This window comes from Bufo bufo, chromosome 2 (genome assembly GCF_905171765.1).
Source record: "Bufo bufo chromosome 2, aBufBuf1.1, whole genome shotgun sequence".
In the NCBI taxonomy this organism is placed as follows: domain Eukaryota; kingdom Metazoa; phylum Chordata; class Amphibia; order Anura; family Bufonidae; genus Bufo; species Bufo bufo.
The window spans coordinates 231,648,068-231,662,649 of NC_053390.1; the positions used below are offsets into that span (position 1 = coordinate 231,648,068).

The window sequence follows — 14,582 nt, forward strand, 5'->3', positions numbered from 1 at the left end:
AATCACTGCAAAAAATGCACCAAAATGATACGCAACTGACAATACTAGCTAATTCCTCAGGCCGATGTTAAAAGCTGAGAACTTTGCCAATATCTTCCAGTCAGGAACATATCGGAGCCCCTCATGCACCACGTCACGGTGTCTCAGCACGCATGGGGTCCTACCACTCAACTGCCCGTGGTGTGTGAACAGGGTCTGAATCAGTGCTAGAAACCAACTCACAGCCAGACTCTCACATGCCTCCATAGTGGTATCCCCAATGCACTGTGAGGTAGGATAAAGCTGTGAGCCGCACCCACAACAGACCATGTGACACAGAAGCCGCACCCACAACAGACCATGTGACACAGAAGCTACCAGGTGCAAAAGAATGTCACCAACAATATAAAGTGGAACATTCCATACACATAAAGACAAAAACTCACTGAAAAATGTGGCCTAAACGGGTGAAAATGCTCCAAACCCAGACACTGTAGCGTGTCTCTAACCGGGGGAGCAATTCCTCCGCATGCGGTCCGCAGACAACGGCAATCCCCAGCAAAAAATACGTACAATGGAGGATGCCGGGGCGGACCGCATGCACCACAAGAACATCTTACACAAAATGATACATTGTGTAGATGAAAAAATATACATACAAAATTCACTGCAAAAAATGCACCAAAATGATACGCAACTAACAATACTAGCTAATTCCCCAGGCCGATATTTATTTACCTTGGTCACTGGATTTAGACTAAATTCACTCCAGGTTTGAGAAATACTGACAGATATCTCTTGATGTGTATACCGAGATGGGCAAAGACATAAGCGGGCAATTGTAAGCCAAAAAAGTGTTCTTTTGGCGTATGTTTGGTGATATATGTTGGGAGCCCACAGTCCTAATTGTATTAAAAACAAGGTTAACTATACTTTTCAGTTAGGCTGTATAAATAAATTGAATATTTTTTTTTGGGCATTTATCTGTCCACACATTGCACAACATGACACTGAACATGGTAAGATGTGAGCTGTATAATGATTCAGTTATGACACACACGTCACTTCTTGTCATGATTACCAGATTTCACTAGGGAGTTTTTACAAGTTTGCAGATATGCTTGATTTTATGGAGTTAAAAAATGATTGCTGTTTGCCTACTCCAAAGCCAGGAGCATAAATGAGATGTTTGGACCACTTCTGTACAACCTGATAGTGTTGCAATGAAAGGGTTTGTCTGGGTTCTAGATATCGATGGAGTCAGACACCCTGCACCCCCTGATCTCAGCAGCTGAAATAACATAGAGGATGGCCCCAGAAGCAGAAAGCTCCATTTAGGCTCTGTTCACTCCATCATAGCTTCAGTGTATAATGTAGTCATGACAGCTACCATATGCTAGATGCGTTTTCAAATGAATATGGAAAAACCTCCTTGGCTTTAATGGTGTTGTGGTATTTTTATGACAAAACTAGCGCCGTATACTGTGCTATTCTTAACATCAAACATACTTGAAACCCTGATGGATAGCCTAAAATGCTAATCCACTACTATCACCCCATGAATGCCCTATAAATAATGCATTGGAGGTCACATCAAAAATATGTATAAATGTATTAAAATGTCCATTTTTGACACCAGATAAATGGAAATTATTTATTACTATATCAGTAACACATAAGCATCAGAGTGTGCATCCCTTGTACATGCAGATATGTTCGGTAGTTTGTGTATGACTCGATTAAGACCCCATGCACATGGCTGTTTCCTGCAGAACTGTAATAGGTCTTCCACAGAAGTCCATGCGTCCATATATTTTCTTAGTGAGGTATTTTGGTCACATTTACATCATGCTTTATTGGACTCCATATGTATTGGGCATTAGTCAGATACATTGCTTCTAGGGGAGAGTGTCACCATACATACAGACACCAATAAATCCAGTAAGGCAGTGCATAAAGGTTGTATGGCTCTATCAACTGATAAGGCTCCACTCAGAAGACTCTCAATGTGCATATTCAGAGACCTTAAATGACAGCTTTTTTTTTTTTCCCCTTTAAGAATCTCAGAAGCAAATCGGTTCAAGGATCATATGATCTCAGCGGCCAGTTACCTCATCTCTTTGAAGGTTGAGCCACCTCCATATCTGTGTCCAAACCTATCTGGGTCACCTCTTATTACAATACAGCTGACACACATCCTGGTAAGTAACGAATCAAACCTTGGGTTAAAATAATGAAAATAGGATGGCTCATATTTGATCAGTATTCATTGCCAGGCTGGGAGTTGTGGCTTCAGGACAGTTGAGGAGGCACACGTTGACAATCGCCGTTGTAACATATAGTATATTATCTTGTATGTATGCAGGGGTTAATCTGCTGGAATGTGTCATTAAGAATTTAATTAGACCTTGGGACTGGCTGTGAAACAACATTTTGTTAATGTTGGGAGAGGTTCAAGCTTGAGATTTCAGTTTCGTACATATCCACTTCTACCCTGGTTATAGAAATTCCAGATTTCTTTGCTGAGGAACTGTTTATGATTTATGATCATTCTCCGCGTAATCCCCGAGCTCTAGAGGAAGCTAGTAATCTCTTCATTCACTCTTCAACAACTAAATTTAGAACTCATTACAAAGAGGAAAAACAGATAAACATGAATATATTTTCCAAATGAAGAGTACTTATCCTTTAAGGTGCTCAAGATGTAAGTCAAGCAGCAAAAGCCGTATTAAGAAGGTGGTAATTGTACGATTGTATTGAACATACATTATTTAGACCAAATAATTTCTTAATTGTTGAAGCGTTTTGAGTTTAGCTCTGACCTAGCCTTGTTAGAGCTGTACATTCTATAAATGCAATGTAGGGTATGGCATGTGATATCATATGACATAGAAGACAGGTAACACCCATTTGCAACTTGAAGAAATACTGTATGGTCTTCAGCACCAGAGTCCGCCTGTACACCATAAGTCTTCCAACAAGATCCAGTACACTGCCAAAGCACCGGACTACATTGTACCTCTGATTTCAGATCTTTATTTCCTTATTTTTGCTACAAAAATTTGTACCAACCAAACTAAAGACACCCATCTGCAGACTGCTGGTTCGAGGTTCTTGACTGTCATTGGTACAAAGCAGGATGCCGCTTAACTGGAGATGTCCTAGTCACAGCTCTGGGGTTTACTGTTGTGCGGGGACTTATTTTCAGGCATATTCCATAGAAAAAAGTATGAAAATTAACTCCTGCTAGCCGAACTTGAGACACCCCTGTGTAGACAGTACAGTTTTGGCGAATGGTGCCAAAATATGTTACAGAAAAAGAAAGGGATTGCATCATTGCTATCTCAAAAAGAGTGTAAGCAATGCAAAAAAAAAAAAAACATCAAAAATGCATAATAACAACTTCATATTGGATGTAATATCTGGAACTATGTACACAATTCATACAGATAACACACTGACAGCCAGTAAGAGCATTCCTCTAATCCAATCAAGATTAATTATCCCATATTTGGAGGCATTTTGTTTTGCCCAATCACACTTGGAAGCCATATGAATATGTCCACAAGCCAGACTGTGCCACTAAAGCTACGGACAGAGTGTTTTATGCACTATATTTGCTAAAGTATATTGTGCATCAATGTTTCCTTAAACCCCACTTCACCTGATGGAGCCCTCAAGAGGGTCATTTAGGCCTCTATATGACCGGTATACATCAACAGAATTTTTTTAACTGTATAGGAAAGTGCACTTTCCTATGCAGAGGTCCACTGCAGCAAAATTGGCTTTCATTATATACCTCCAACGGAATCCAGAAACACGGTGTATACAGATCCTAACTAAGGATGTAGGATGCACCAGATATACTTCTAACTAGAACTAGGTACTCTAAATTCTTAACAACTGCCTTCACCAGGGGGTGGAGTAGGTATTTCATTGCTATGTATATATAAATGTAAGACAGGACTTGTATGGCCGGAATATTGCCTGTTGAATGGTTTTTATACAGTTGAGAAGGACATAAACATTAGAAGCTGCAACTACAAGTAGAGTCCGGGTCTTTGAATTTTGGCTGGACTGGATCCAACTGAAAACTGTACATATACATGGCTGTTCTAAACCATTCTATACAAGTTTTGACTTTATTTTTGTTCAAGGAAATTTACGTGTGTGTGTATAACAAACAATATAGTTCCTCCCCAATAATATTTTCTTAAAGAAGAAGTGGCGATGCGGTCTCATGATACAAATGATACAAGTCACACAATACGTTCTACTCTCTTAGCTACTATTTAGCCCTGCTACACAATGCTGCGTAGTCTTCTGTCCACTCCCGGCCTTGTTTCTATCTCTTCCCGTTTTCTCCATAGGTTGGAAGCCCTTGTGCACTGGGTTCTCTGTTTTTACATGCCAGCCTTCTTCTTTCATAAGCTCATGTTGTCTATTGTAGTTGCTTGTTTCTACTGTGTGTTCTTATGTTATACATTTAAACCCCTCTGTATAACTTATGTACAGAGCCCTGGAAGTTTGTGGAGAAGATTTATCAAGACTGGTCTTTCCTATGCTAGTCTTGATCTTTTGTGCACATATATGCCTAATTTATTAAGAGGCAGATGCTTCTTAGTAAATTAGATGCCTCTCTGGTCCTCCGTACCCCATAGGAGTGGCATGGACTGTAGGTATAACTTAAACCAGGTTCTGGTGTAAGTTATACTGGAGGCTCTGCACCCTCCCACGAAGTCACGTCAGTTTTCTTGTCACCTTAGAAAAGTGTCAGGAAGCAAAAAAAAAAAGTCACAAATTATGGAGGCAAAATTGACTTTTTTGTGTCACAAAAGTACTATTAAAACATTGATATATCTCACCCATGGCTTTATAAAGTAAATCAAAATAATAAGAATTATAACCCTAGACTGCTACTTCTTTCTTGCCTCTGCCCCCTAAACGTTTGTTGCAGTGCCACCCAACACCAAGCAGTAAGCCATTGTACTGGATTCCATTACAGCATGAATATATTTTTTGGTATAATTATTAACACATAACAAGAACTGTAACTAATGAAAAAGGAAGACACACGCAAATACTCGTAGGATAATAAGCCTGGAGATCCACTGTAAGCTTCTGGTTCTAGCACGGGGCTACCCATTTTGATGGCACCCTATTAGGTAAACTAAAAAAATAGTCATTTGAAAGTCATTAAAGGGTGTATTTTTTCTATGGATCTTACTCTTTTCTATGTACACTATTGGGTGCCATGTTGTGTAAAGCTGCCCAGTTACATGAGCTGCTGATTGTTATTGCTGGGTTTCAGTTCTGTGTTGTGTTGGTTAGACAAGACATGAGAGTGCTATATTCATATTTTAAGGTATACTATACTGAAGCTGGCGTATTGTTGTCCATGAAGATGAAATTAGTCCTGTGTTGTTCATGCAGAGGCGCAATAACTGGATTAATGATGCTATACAAGTAGTATAGGCTTGTACCATCACTGTACCATTCACAAAGTGTAGGGCAGTTCTGTATTGCCTAGACACACCTGCCCACACTGTAACACCACCACCACCAAAGGCTGATGCATAGCGCTTTCCTTGATGTCTCCAACATCGTTGGCGGCCATCATTTCTGCTAAGTGTGAATCGACTTTTATCAGTGAACAGCACTGAGGCCCACTGGTTCCTCGTCCCATGCAAGACGAAGACGCCTGTGGTTAGGTACCCTTGCAGGCTTTTTAGTACGCAGACCACACTTATGTAAAGGTTCTGAATGTTCTGACGTGACACTTGGGTGCCTCTCACCTCCCTTAAATGTGTCTGGAGTAGTGTGGTATTCATCATCCAGTTCTGCAGGGCATTGTTCACAATGAAGCGGTAGTCAGTGTGGGCTTTGGCCAAAGAACGTCCACTTCTATTCCTTTCTGTGACTCTTCCAGTCTCTCTGTATGTCTGTTGCAACCTGCTGATGACACTCTGTGACACTCTAAGCTCAGTGGCCACTTGCATCTGAGAACATCCTGCTTGAAGCCTCGCAATGGCGAGGTACTGTTGATCAACTGTTAGGTGTCGTCTTGGTCTCATGATGAGGAGGACTGTTTAAATACCAATTCTAATTAAACCTAGAAATGTATTGGGTGATTCATGGATGAAACACCTGTTGGGAATTTTGCCATTAAGCTCCTTGTTAGAAAACAGCAAGTTGAGAAAAAAGTACTGAAACACTGAACAGGTGGACCCGTGCATTCAAAAGTTTAGAGAAGGTCACATTAAGTTCACCTGTAATGGTTATACTGCCTTTTAGGTTCACCCTGACATTCCACCCACAAGCCAAATATCCCAAACTTTTTGTGAGTAGTTGAATATACAGATTATATTACCTATGTAATAGGTGAGATAAGCTAGTTTGCTACACTGGGCAAAAACCATGGCAAACCTCATGATAAAAATATTGCTCTAAAATGTTTTAGTGTCATAAAGCCAGAACCTAGGTGCTCAACTCTCTCTGCAACTCACCCTCTCCACTTTTATTGACAGGGCCAGGCAGTGAAAACATCATCACACCTTGTCCTGTCAATCAAAGTGCAGAGGGTGAGTTGCAGAGAAAGCTGAACCTCTGGGTGTAACAGCAAAGCCCCCATTGCACCTAGAGGATCATTTGCATGTATTAACATTTTTCTCAGCAATGTAGTCACATATGAACATGGAACCAACACAAATGCCTTCAGCTGCCAAGCACACATACAGCAGGTCATGCAGTTTCATAGGTACAAATCTGTAGATAGATGCCCTTTAAGTAAAGTAAACCTGCCTCTGGGAAAGACAAAATGAATAATATCATTAATGGAGTCTTTATGAAGTCTTTTGAAGGTATTTATGTTAGTTATGGGCTTAGAGAGACATCTAATAAACAAGTCTCAGCAGTGATTTATCACTCTAATTATAATAAGATATACTGTTATTACAATGTTCATTATATGACGGCTCCGTTACCAGCACTGTGATCTGTAAGCAGCACCGCTGTGACACTGTACTAATTTTATGATAGATTTTCTCAGCTTAAAGTAAATGTATGACCTATACTTTTTTTTTTACCAATTAAACCTGGGTAGTGGAACATATATTATTTTCTGATTGTAGATTTAGTTAATTCCATTTTTGGAACAGGATTATGGGGGCAGCCATTTCTCCTGAGCTGCTGTTGACAGCATTTAGAGAAGATTGATAAGATAAGCTGTAAATCCAATGCTATCTATACAGAGGAGTTAGGGTACTTTCACAGTAGCGTTAAAGTTTTACGGTATTGAGTTCCGTCCTAGGGGCTCAATACCGAAAAAAAAAAAAGCTTCAGTTTTGTCCTAGTGCATTCTAAATGCCAAAATTCCGGAACACTTGTCGGAATTGCCGGATCTGGCATTAATTTCCATTGAAATGTATTAATGCCGCATCTGGTACCAAGTGTTCACGAAATTGCTGCATTGACAAATCCGGTTTTCCGGTCTGCGCATGCGCAGACCTTTACATATGTGGAAAAAATAAATACCGGATCCGTTTTTCTGGATGACACCGGAGAGACGGATCCGTATTTCAATGCATTTGTCAGACAGATCGGCATACGGATCCAGAAACAAATGATCTCCATTTGCACATGGATTTCCGGATCTGGCAGGCAGTTCCGGCAACGGAACTGCCTGCCGGAATCCAACAACGCTAGTGTGAAAGTAGCCTTGGCTGTCATTGTAGTTCTGCCTGTGATGATAATGAGATGACTGCTGTTAAAGTGATCTGTAGACAAAAAGACGTGTCAGCCTATCACAAGGCTAAAAACTGGAGGATTGTAGGATTTTATTTTAAACATAGGTAGAAAATTTTAAAGGACATCACCAAAATTAACAAATATGTCTAGCATAAAAAGTTCTATTTCTAGAATGTTATACCATCATAATTTTAGGAAAAGCATAATCGTTCAGATTTACTTATACTGTCTAAGGTTTAGACAGTGCAAACTTAAATGAGACAGTCTAAAAATGTGCCAAATTTATCAAAATGGCTAATGCTCAATGATAAATCTGGCGCATCTTTAGGCTATTAGCTTACTTTATGGCAGTATTTTGACACACATTGTTGCATCTTAAGCTATACCCTTCCCTGCTAAGCCACACCCAATTTTCAGAAATCCAAGCCCCCTTAACAAGAGCAGCCAAAAAAAATAGCTGAAAGCCTGGGTAAGGCTACATGCACGCGAACGTGGTTTGGTTCCGCATCCAAGCCGCATTCACTTCAATGGGGCCGCAAAAGATGCAGACAGCACTATGTGTGCTGTCCACATCCGTTGCTCCATTCCGTAGCCCCGCAAACAAAATAGAACATGTCCTATTCTTGTCCGTTTTGCGTACAAGGATAGGCATTGTTACAATGGATCTGCAAAAAAAACGGATGCCATACGGACGTCATCCATTTTCGCATGAGACTTCAGTGAATTAATTCAGCAATTACTTTGGCTATACAGAGACAGCATTAAAACCGAAGTGTTTGACCGTATCCCTAATCTGAAGCTCAATTCACTCAACACTACCTGTCACCAAAAGAAAATACCATGTAAGCTACAGGGAACATGTTATAGAGCAGGAAAGCTGAGCAGTAAAAATATAGTTTTATGGGAAAAGATTCATTATCACTTGTAATTTATTTATTTAAAGAGGACCTTTCATGGGTCCAAACATTATAAACTATGGGAATCTAACTGCACTTATTTTTTTTTCTGGGTGCCGCTCCGTTCGCCCGCTGTGGCCCCTGTTGTATTCTCCCGCCTGGTATGCTAATTAATAGCATCGGAGCAATGAGGAGGAGACTGAGTCTTTCTCAGTGGGCTTCTCCTTCTCCTTGGCTGTTACGCTCTCCGCTGCGATTGGACAGCGCTACAGCCAGGGAGAAGGAGACGCCCACAGAGAAAGACTCAGTCTCCTCCTCATTGCTCCTATGCTAAAATTAGCATACCAGGCGGGAGAATACAACGGGGGCCACAGCGAGCGAACGGAGCGGCGCCCAGAAAAAATAGTAAGTGCAGTTAGATCCCTGCACTATGCCGCACATATCCTGATGCTTAGTTTATAATGTCTGGATCCATGAAAGGTCCTCTTTAAATCCCTGCTCATTCTGGGCTTTGAAGTCAATGAGGTGGTCCTTTTAGTGATTGACAGCCTTCCCTCTATTACTACGCATAGTGATAGCTGTCAATCACTGATAGGACCGCCTCCTTGACTTCAAAGCCCAGAATGAGCAGGAATTTAAATGTATAAAAAACAAGTTATATTAAATCTTTTCTAAAAAAATATACATCAATCTGCTCAGCTCCTCCTGCTCTATAACATGCTGCCTGCAGCTAAAATACCATATTCAAAATGACAGGTTCCCTTTAAATCTTCAGCAAATCCACAGTAAAATCTGTGACAGATCTCGATGTAGATTCCACTGCATAGCATCAGCAAAATCCACCCTTTGTGGCCATACTCAGGCTCAGTCACACTTCTATACTAAAGAACTGTATTTTTCTATTTCATGTTATATTTCATCAGTTTTATGAAGTGAAAAATTTTGGCAATACATTTAAATGGTTTTATTCACATAAATTTTTTTATACATGCCGGTTTATGTTTAAGAAGATTTATTTTTCAATGCACTGCATGTTCCAGTTTCCATTATTAGCCCTTAGAAATCAATAAGTAGAATAAAAAAATGCATATTTTGTATTTGCATATGTAGATCATATATGCATATATTTTTTTAAGCTTTTTATTTCTGTATTTCAGCAATATTACAAAACAAGCAAAATGCATACTTACCAACATTTGAGTTGCTAAAATCGGGGCATAAAAGCCCTGCCCCGGAAACGCCCAAACCTACCCAGAACGCCCACTTGTGGGTGGGATTTGAGTTAGCTCCGTTAATTTTTGACTCGGAACAGCGTGAATTTGCTGGGAATGTCTCTAAAAATATGATACAATCTTGTCAAATTTGGGACAGTTGGCAGCTATGCAAAATGGTTAATCCTTTAACAAAAGGGAACAGATGAAAGAAAAAAAACATGGTGTAATAACCTTGTCTGTCTTGGCTCCTGCAGTGCGATCCTCAGCCTCGCGTTGCTGAGCTACACCCCCCTGGTGACGTAACCGCTTCCTCAGTACAGAATGCAATGCTGTGTTGCTCCCCTCAGCGGGCGTCACTGGGGAGATTGATAGCTCAGCTGCTCTATGGCTTGCACTTGTGTTGTTGACTAATGGAGCGCAGAGTCAGTAGATCTATCAGATTCTGATCCAAGGACTCGGCACTCTATTTAAATCCCTTAACTGGATGTTACCATTGCAAGTGATAGTCTTTGGCTCACTAGCTAGGTTCCTTTTAACCTGTTCCTGCATTGCTGATTGATTCCTCTTCGTCTTTGGCCCTGGCTTGTCTTCTGACCACTCTCAGCCTCGCGTTTTGGTACTGCATAGCCCATCTGGGTCTGACCCATTTCTAACGACTCTGGTATTGTGTTTATCTGTCTGTGTGCGTTTGTCCGTCTCTGCACTTTAGTAGTGTAGGGACCGTTGACAAGTTACTTCCTAGCCATTTATGGCTTGTACTAGGTAGGGACGTGTAGGTAGGGACAATGGGTGGTTGCAGTTCAGGGCCTCACTATCCTTGCCCGTATCTATAATACTGACGTTACACATAGCAAAACACAGAAAAAAAAATTGATGCAATACAGAATCACTGAACAAATAGTTAAAAAAAATGAGCCTTATTGGAAATCTGTCTTTTATCTGTATTTTTATCCTCAAGCGTGGAGGACCCTGAGATGAGTGTTTCAGCATTACTTCTTCTCAGCTACCATCAGATTTCATTTAATAGAGTAAGAAACACCTTTGAAAGTAGAAATGTTAAGGAATGCACAGATAAATAAAAATCACGTTCCTGCGATTCGGTTATTAAAATGGAATTGGCTCATAAACTTTACTATGCAACAATTTCATGGATGTGTAATAGAGACAGATGCTTTATAAACCGAGGAATTAATGGCATAGAATGGAGTTATAATAAAGTATAGGACAGGAATAACACATACTTGTGACTGGCTGTCAGACATATTTCTAAACCTTGTTGATGTTTCCTAGGATTGGGAACTATATAAATGTTGCCATTTCGAAATGCCAGATGCACAGCGATCCAAATGGAAATGCCAACGTGTGGCCTGAATATAATAATATGATTACAAGCTGGTAAAACAAGACATTAGTCAGTCAAATCATAAGATGCATGCAAAAATGATGTCGGTGTATTAAAGGTGCAGAACTGTTTGCAGCTTAATTTAAAGGGGTTGGCTCGCGGGTGGACTGGCCATAGACCCTACAGGGAAATTTCCCATTGGTTCGATGTCCCCCAGGGCCACCAGAGCCCTCCACACTGCTGCTGGCTAGGTACATAATGATCTGATGCTCTCAGTGTTAATTAACACTGGGATCATCGGGTACCTGGATGTTGGGCCGGGATGAAGCATTTCAGGGCCCTAAGCAGAGCAGGCAAATTCCGCCATCCCGAATCAATTTAAAGTGACATTAGTTTCTAATAAAGAGATTAAAACACATTTTAAAAGGACAAGGGCAAATGCAATGATTTACAGGTGACTTCTCCACAGATTTGAGTTGTTCATTTTCTTTTTCTCCTCCATTTGGTCTAGACCATCATGAGCAAACGTCTTGCAGCCCCTCTGCCACAAAACACCAGTATTACTATATGGCACATGGTAGATGTGGGACTGTTACAGATTTTACAGACCCCAGATCAGCTCCCAAATTTATACAGGCCACTGTCATTCGGCTGGTATCCCAATAATGTGCCGGCTATGCTCACCCATTCCCACAACCATTCCCACTCCAACACTATACTGTCAGAAATAACAGTGCCATACAGTAGCAATGCCCAATAATAATAATAATAATGTCCCTACTGTACCCCCAGTAGTAATATTATAACCATAGTGACTCTAGTATTTATAAAGCCTCTCCTGCAGTGCCTCCTGTAGCTCTAATGCCCCCCTCCATTTATAACTTCCCTGTAGTGCCCTCTGTATTACAATGACCCCTGTAGTGCCAATATATAATGCTCCCCCCCAAAGTTCCAGTATATATACTCTCCCTGTAATGCCAGTATATACAGTTGCAAGAAAAAGTATGTGAATCCTTTGGAATTATATGGATTTCTGCACAAATTGGTCATAAAATGTGATCTGATCTTCATCTAAGTCACAACAATAGACAATCACAGTCTGCTTAAACTAATAACACACAAAGAATTAAATGTTACCATGTTTTATTGAACACACCATGTAAACATTCACAGTGCAGGTGGAAAAAGTATGTGAACCCTTGGATTTAATAACTGGTTGAACCTCTTTTGGCAGCAAGAACTTCAACCAAACGTTTCCTGTAGTTGCAGATCAGACGCGCACAACGGTCAGGAGTAATTCTTGACAGGGGCGTAGCTAAAAGCTCATGGGCCCTGGTGCAAGAGTTCAGCTTGGGCCCCCGTCCCTCAGTGCTTGTTGGCAAGGGGCAGGGGAGCACATATCCTTCCTGCTGCCTGAGGCAAACATTGAAAGGGCACCCCCTCATGCCAAATTCTAAACCGAACCCCTTCCCTCCAGCCAGAGGTGTAAGTTGACCAGTATGCACTTTCTATAATGCCAGTATCTTATGAGGCACAAGGGTCTTTGGGCCCCCTCAGGCTCCTGGGCCCGGTAGCGACTGCTACCTCTGCACCCCCTATAGCTACGCCCCTGATTCTTGACTATTCCTCTTTACAGAACTGTTTCAGTTCAGTTCAGCAATATTCTTGGGATGTCTGGTGTGAATCGCTTTCTTGAGGTCATGCCACAGCATCTCAATCGGGTTGAGGTCAGGACTCAGACTGGGCCACTCCAGAAGGCGTATTTTCTTCTGTTTAAGTCATTCTGTTGTTGATTTACTCCTATGCTTTGGATCGTTGTCCTGTTGCAACACCCATCTTCTGTTGGGCTTCAGCTGGTGGACAGATGGCCTTAAGTTCTCCTGCAAAATGTCTTGATAAACTTGGGAATTCATTTTTCCTTCGATGATGGCAATCCTTCCAGGCCCTGACGCAGAAAAGAAGCCCCAAACCATGATGCCCCCACCACCATACTTCACAGTTGGGATGAGGTATTGATGTTGGTGTGCTGTGCCTCTTCTTCTCCACACATAGTGTTGTGTGTTTCTTCCAAACAACTCAACTTTGGTTTCATCTGTCCACAGAATATTTTGCCAGTACTGCTGTGGAACATCCAGGTGCTCTTGTGCAAACTCTAAACGTGCAGCAATGTTTTTTTTGGACAGCAGTGCCTTCCTCTGTGGTATCCTCCCATGAAATCCATTCTTGTTTAGTGTTTTACGTATCATAGATTCGCTAACAGGGATGTTAGCATATGCCAGAGACTTTTGTAAGTCTTTAGCTGACACTCTAGGAATCTTCTTCACCTTATTGAGCAGTCTGCGCTGTGCTCCTAGGGAGAGTAGCAGCAGTGCTGAACTTTCTCCATTTATAGACAATTTGTCTTACTGTGGACTGATGAACAGCAAGGCTTTTGGAGATACTTTTATAACCCTTTCCAGCTTTATGCAAGTCAACAATTCTTAATCGTAGGTCTTCTGAGAGCTCTTTTGTGCGAGGCATCATTCACATCAGGCAATGCTTCTTGTGATAAGCAAACCCAGAACTGGTTTGTGTTTTTTTTATAGGGCAGGGCAGCTGTAACCAACACCTCCAATCTCATCTCATTGATTGGACTCCAGTTGGCTGACACCTCACTCCAATTAGCTCTTGGAGATGTCATTAGTCAATGGGTTCACATACTTTTTCCACCTGCACTGTGAATGTTTACATGGTGTGTTCAATAAAAACATGGTAACATTTAATTCTTTGTGTGTTATTAGTTTTAAGCAGACTGTGATTGTCTATTGTTGCGACTTAGATGAAGATCAGATCACATTTTATGACCAATTTGTGCAGAAATCCATATAATTCCAAAGGATTCACATACTTTTTCTTGCAACTGTATATAATGCTCCTCCATGCCCCCTGTAGTGCCAGTGTGTATATATATATATATATATATATATATATATATATATTTATATATATAATTCTTTCCCTGAAGTGCCAGTGTATATATATAATGCCCCCTGTAGTGCCAGTGTGTATATATATATATATATAATGCTCGCCCATGCCCCCTGTAGTGCCAGTGTATATATATATATATATATATATATATATAATTCTTTCCCTGTAGTGCCAGTATATATATAATGCCCCCTGTAGTGCCAGTATATAATGCTCCTCCATGCCATCCTGTAGTACAAGTATATAATGCCCCCACTCTAGTGCCAGCAGTTCCCCACATTCACTTGAATGGGGCTGAGCTGCTCCTAGGCCATGGGATTGATGAACGTGTAGCCACTGCCCTAGGAAAAGCAGAGAGAAGGCCGCTGCGCTCACAGGAACCTGCCTTCTCAAACAGCTGATCAACAGGTGTAGGACCTCCACTGATCAGATACT

The 14,582-nt window shown here is 41.0% G+C and overlaps 1 protein-coding gene across 2 annotated transcripts in view; it reads left to right on the plus strand.

Moving 5' to 3' along the window:
- ADGRD1 (adhesion G protein-coupled receptor D1) overlaps positions 1 to 14,582 on the plus strand; it is a 957,528-nt gene that overhangs the window by 183,792 nt on the left and 759,154 nt on the right. For both annotated transcript variants that reach the window (XM_040416257.1, XM_040416258.1), the window contains one exon: positions 2,039 to 2,180. In XM_040416257.1, the coding sequence (XP_040272191.1) occupies positions 2,039 to 2,180 (142 nt within the window). The remainder of the gene's footprint in view (positions 1 to 2,038; positions 2,181 to 14,582) is intronic.